The sequence below is a fragment of the Pituophis catenifer genome, unplaced genomic scaffold, assembly GCF_029215685.1.
Source record: "Pituophis catenifer annectens isolate HBS135680 unplaced genomic scaffold, rPitCat1.0.hap2 SCAF_2, whole genome shotgun sequence".
NCBI lineage: Eukaryota > Metazoa > Chordata > Lepidosauria > Squamata > Colubridae > Pituophis > Pituophis catenifer.
In genome coordinates, this window is record NW_027256882.1 from 122,936,864 (window position 1) to 122,942,863 (window position 6,000).

General features: G+C 45.0%; 1 protein-coding gene across 1 annotated transcript in view; it reads right to left on the reverse strand.

Moving 5' to 3' along the window:
• NOTCH3 (notch receptor 3) overlaps positions 1 to 5,301 on the reverse strand; it is a 66,720-nt gene extending 61,419 nt beyond the window's left edge. The window contains exon 1 of the mRNA XM_070937422.1: positions 5,205 to 5,301. Coding sequence (XP_070793523.1) covers positions 5,205 to 5,301 — 97 coding nt within the window. The remainder of the gene's footprint in view (positions 1 to 5,204) is intronic.
• Positions 5,302 to 6,000: the final 699 nt, after the last annotated feature.

Below are 6,000 nucleotides of genomic sequence, written 5' to 3' on the forward strand. Positions count from 1 at the left end.
AGCCCAATCAGGCTTTTGAGCGCATGGCAATAAGGCCAAGCGCTTATTTCAGGGTTCAAAAAAATATAAGACAGGGTCTTATTTTTCGGGGAAACACGGTAGATGGCAGCAGAGATACAGTAAATCTTAACTCTTTGCTGCCCTCTAGTTGTTATCCAGATGTTACAGTCCCTATACAGTGGCCCAATTTTCATACTGCTGCTTTTAAACAGAATGTTTACAAACTATAAATTTGGGCACCAGATACACAATAAGGTAGACCCAAATATAACACAACTAAGAAGATGCTTGAACACATACATGCATTTTAAATCCCAAGTTGATAAAAGAAAAAGCGGATACCGATTGAAAGTCAGTTCCAGAAATGACTGAGTGCAGCAAAGCTGTCTAAGGGCATCCCAAATTCTCTCCAGCTGCCTTTGCAATGCCTTTGTTAACCAGCTTGCCATGTGGGCAGAATAAAGAGGCTGAGTTGAGTGGCCAGCTGGTTGGCTCAATGTTGCCTCTGGAGAGGCTGCAGCAGGAAGGCAGCTGCTGTATCTCTGCTGCAAGTACAGCAGAGTACTGCTCTAAGTACCGTGTTTCCCTGAAAATAAGACCCTGTCTTATATTTTTTTTCGAACCCTGAAATAAGCGCTTGGCCATATTGCCATGCGTTCAAAAGCCCAATTGGGCTTATTATCAGTGGATGTCTTATTTTGGGGGAAACAGGGTACAGATAGCTTCAGTTCATAGGATCCAGGAATGGGGAGGGAAGTCTTCTGCCCTGCACCCAGCAGAAAAAGTCCAACCCCAGCATATGGAAGGAAACCACGATTTCCCATTCCAGAGGTGTACTGAAGATAAAGCACCCTGAAAGAAGGATAATGGAAGCCAATTAAATGTAATCAGTTGGTAACTGGACCAAACTGAATCCAGTCATCAGGGAAGATCCATGAAAGACCTCTAACAAAACTAGGAGATTAAAATGCCCACTTGGCATGTCCTCCTCAAGACTGGAAAAATAAGGGAAGTTTCAAATCCCCAGAGAGAATTCTGCAATAGCAAAGCTCTGATGACTCCTTCAGCAAACCGACAGAAACATCGAATGTGTCCTTTCTAATTTCACGTTAAGATATATAAAAAGAAATAGGGATATGGATGAGTGTAGGGGAAGCCATTGCAAGAAGCATACTGAATTTAAAAACTCAATTTTACAGGTTAACATTCAAAGAAATTACTGTGCAACCTGGTTTTTAAACAAGTAAGGCCTGGCTTCAATCTTTGCAAATGAATCCTGGCTCCTTTTAACGGCACAACTGACTGAAAGGTCTTAAATGTCCAGTCCTAGACCAAATACTTTATAGCAACAGATTCCACCTGTTCTGTAAGGGTAGGACATTTTATCTTACAAAATCTCTTCTGCAGAGAATACAGATTTTTTTTCATCTGAAGGAATGCGGTGTATGTCAAAGTTGGAAAAAAAATTCTGCATATGGTCACATGAAATGGCTTTCAAATAAGAACTTTATCAAGTTAAGCGCTAGATCACCACATTGTTATTAGTCTAACAAAGCAGAAAATAAGAAACAGCCTTGGAAAAGACAAAATGTCTGCTTTGCAAGGAAATGGATTCTACATCTGTTGATGGCAACCCTAACCAAAACTACATCTGTTGATGGCAAAGGAAAATATTTTTTCCTTCTCAATCCAAGGAAGCTGTTCATGTTCTCAATCAGTGATTGAATGTCAGCAAGAGACTGGATGAAAAAGAGGTAGCATTAAAAAACACATCTGGGTACAAGGCAACCTTCAAAATTAATGAGCCTGTTTGTTATTTACTCAGTACTCGACTCAGAGCACCTCAAATCTTCAATAACAATAATCAATTGAAAGAAAAACATAATTAAAAAAACACAAACCAAAAGAACAACATAGAAACACATAAGCACTATGGGAAAATAACACACTGGGCCATACCAGTACCCGGTGGGAAAAAAAAGCTGATTTTTAATGCCTTCCAAAAAGCAGGCAGGGTCGAGTCAAACCAAAATCTCAGGGGAGATGCTGTTCCAAAGGGAAGGAACAGCAGCAGAGCTTACAAGATCCTTGAACTCTCAAATTCCCGGTTTGGGAGTATATCCAGATTTAGCCATGTCTAGATTTAAATGGCGTCCTAGTTAAAGTCCAAGAACTGTAAGTGCCAGATCCATGTCATACATTTTCCTTTAAAAAAAACTTGGCTAGTCTGGATAATTCCAACCAAGAACAAAACTGACTTTCCTATGACATTTCTGATTCATGCAAAGCCCTACAAGTTCTAGGGACTACATTCTTTGAAAGAACACAGGAGGTTTTAGTGTTCAGGTTCTTTTTAAAAAGGATTCTTTCCGTCCCATCAATCAGACACGCAGTTTGCCTAGAACTTGACAGAGGGCCTTTTCAGTGGTTGCCCCCAACAGCAGAATTCTATAGGGAGAAAAGCCAACCTAGTAAATGTCAATCTTCTTCTGCCAACAAGCAAATACACATTTCCCAAATTTTAAAACATTTAAACTAGCTTCCTGAGGAAGTCATTTAATTTAGTGGGCTAATTTATTTCTTAAATATTGGTTTTTGAGTTTTTAATCAAAGTTTTCATAGTTTCCATATTGTTGCTAACCGCCTTGAGTACTGTTTTTAGAAGGCAGAAAATAGAATTCATAAATGCTGAGCTCTAGATTTCCTACGTATAACATGGCAGAAAAGCAGTCCCCTCCAGATTACATCCTCCCACAAGACAGACTTCCAACCTTTCCATGACCTTTATCTGGTTCAGCCCAGCCCACCATCCTAACAATGAAAACTTTATTTCTGCCAATCCAAACTCAGAAACTTGGCCTTCATATCACCTAATTCTCAAGGGCCTCTCTATATGCTGCTTTGGAAGCTGCGGGATAAGAATCTCCCATCACTTTAGTGTGAATGCAAATTCTCCAGCGTTATTAAAAACATTCAAGGGTGGCTCTGAGCAGCAGCTTCAAGCCCTCCTCTGCTAGAGACCGCCAGGATTTCAACAGCACTGCTTTGGAATTGCTCAACCAAGAACAAAGCCCTGTCTATGTCCAGCCAAGCAGCAAGCTGGCGGGGAGAGGAGGAGGGATTCATATTCCCGGGCATCCACAATCTCCTGGCCTCATGCATAGGACGAGCCACACATTCCCACGCACTGCAGAACCAGCTGGCTGGGAACATTGTAATAAGCAAGGTCGGCTTCCCCAAACCAGTCAGGCAGCTTCATGGGAGAGTGAAACCCATGCTGAATAATAGCCCTACGTTCTATTTACCTTTTGCAGCAATTATCTCATCCCTGGCATCTCGCTGCTGCACGATTCATGGGCCAAAGCAAGTTGATGCACGACACCCAATTAAATCATCTTATCTCCTGCTTGCATCTCAGTTTATTCCCAGAGCACAAATTGGGAAAAAAAGTGTGTGAGCGAGCATATATGGGGGTGGGGGGGGGGAGAGAGAGAAGGAATAGATTTCAGGGCACAGACTGAGCCACTGAACTCCCAAGAAGCCTGAGAACTGGCTGCCTCAATTGCTAAGCACTCCGTAGTTTGACTCCAAGAGGCTACTTTACAGCCCAGAGATAGCAACTTCTAGGCCAGGCATAAAGAAACCTGGTACCTTTGGGCCTGTAGCTCTGGCTGAAGTGAGTCCTTAGACAATTTTTGCAGAATTTCTTGCAGCAACAATAAAATTTTGTAGTCCAACAGAATGTGAAGGAGGGAAACCAGGGGTGACAGCTGCTACTACATCTGCTCAAGCCATCACCAAGCCTCTTTTCACTATCCTGTAAACACAACACAGCGCATAACAAAAGCACCACCACCAAGATCATTTCATTTTAATCTCAAATATTTAAAAAATGGAGGGAGGGAGAGAAGGAGAGGGAGGAAAGTCTTAAAATCCAAACTGTTTCTTTCATTCATAATGGCTCCCATCACAAGAAAATGCAAATACTCACAGTACCTAAGGTGCTAAGATCAGCACATTTGTCTATGTACACACCTCTTCTAAATTGTTCACTCATAAAGCGAAGTAATTAAATTACACCACTTTTTCATCTTACAGAATAAATTGAAACACATGTTAAACCAATGGGTTAGGTTACGCAATACGGCAAGTAATGAAAGCCAAGTAATGAAAAATTAAACTTAATGCTAATCAAGTTCAATATGTCGTGTAAGTGCATTTGTTAATTCTTTAGCTGATCCAGTTAAATGTATCATGTGAACACTGCCATTCAGGCTAGTACATTTTTCTCCCATCCAGACAAATGTCTGAGTATCATATATCTACAACGGGCCTACTAATACGCATCAATTGCACAATCCTATTTATTATTCTGAATACAGACTTCATTAAATGCTTTTAGTTACTTATCTGTACAGCAAGCATGTTCTCTAAATCCCATTCCCCCTTTTAACCATTTGGTGAACGCAAATATACAGAACTATCCTCTGACATGCGTACAAGACCGCTAAACTCCAGGGGGAGATTAGAGAAAACGGCAAATCTCCCCCCCCGCCCCCCTCCCGGCGTGGTTGCGGAATAAGATTTCATTTGAAAAGAAAGCTACAGAAAGGACGGACTGAAGCCAAATCCTACGTCCACGCTCCAGTTTTTCCAGCTGCTCCAAGTTGAGAAGCTGGAGCTGGCTGCAAAGAAAGTTTGCTTTAAGTAAATAAAAAGTGTAAGATTGTTTCCCTTGCAGCTCAAATCAGTGCCGATGAAATAACGCCCCCCCCACAACCGGTCCAGCTAAATCGCTGCCCCCTCTCCCTCTTTTCCCCAATCTGGAATTAAACAATGATCGTTTATTTTCTTTGTGGTCGGACTCCAGCAAACTTTTTCCCTCCCCTTCTTCTCACGGGGGGCGGGGGAGGAAGGAGGGAGAGAGGGCAGAGAATTCGCTGAGAACAAGGAAAATAACTTCAGGGACCCGCATCTCCCGATCCTGGGAAAGAGCGCTCGAAACTTTCAGAACGGAGTCTAAAACGACCCAGCGAAGTTCTTTTGAGAAGTTTGAAAAGAGGAAACGGAGAGGCCATGATCTCTCGTGCCCAGATAAAAAAAAAAAAAAAACCCGGAACGGGTTCGTCCCAAGTATCCTAAAAGTCTGGATGGAAGGGGATTCCCGCACTCGATCCTAAACCAGCACCCCCGAAGCTTCTTACCTGCCCCTAGTGCCAGGCGGGCCAACCACGCGACCACTAGAAAGCCGCAAACCAGCCATGCCCGCCGAGGGCCTGGGAACTGGGACGCCGAGCCCATTCCCCCCAGTCGGGTCTTCAACTCCTGCTGGCCGCCCTATAGATCCATGGAAGGGGCTAAGCTCAGGCTCCAGCCAGGCACCAAGGCAGCGAAAGCTCGGCACCGCCTCCTCGTTCCCCGGACCCTGGGAAACTTCTTCGAGTTAGAACGGGGCGGAGCGACCCTGCCGCCCGGGGGCGGGGTCCGCACCCAAGCCCGCCTGGCCTGCCTCGGCTCAGGCTCCCACGCTCCCTTCTTTCCCTACACCCCACGCCTCTGTTGGGCGGGCGGGGGGGGGGAGGCGCGGGGAAAGGAGTGTGCGTAAAGTCAAAGACAAGCGTGGCGCTTTGCAGGGCACCGCTCTTCCTCTCTCCTTCCCGCTCTTTGGAATTCGGGGGCGGGGGAAGGGGGCTTCTGCTTCGTTCCCCTTTACACAGCCGCAGGGGTATCTGGATTCCTGGAGGGGCACGGGGGGGCGGGGGCTACCCGAGCAGGAAGGCTTCTAGCTCACTTCTTTCCACTTGAGGCTGTGGTGGGTCGTTAGGATGCGATCATCAAGATTTGAGGGGTTTCTGGAAGAGGGAGTCTAAAGGATCGCCTAGAAGGGGGGCTGAGGCACAAAAGAAAAGTGGGGGGAGAGGGAACGGACAAGGCCGGGAAATGGCTGGGTGGCTTGGGTCGGTTGCACGCTCCGACCGTCAAATTGCCTCGCATTTTCCC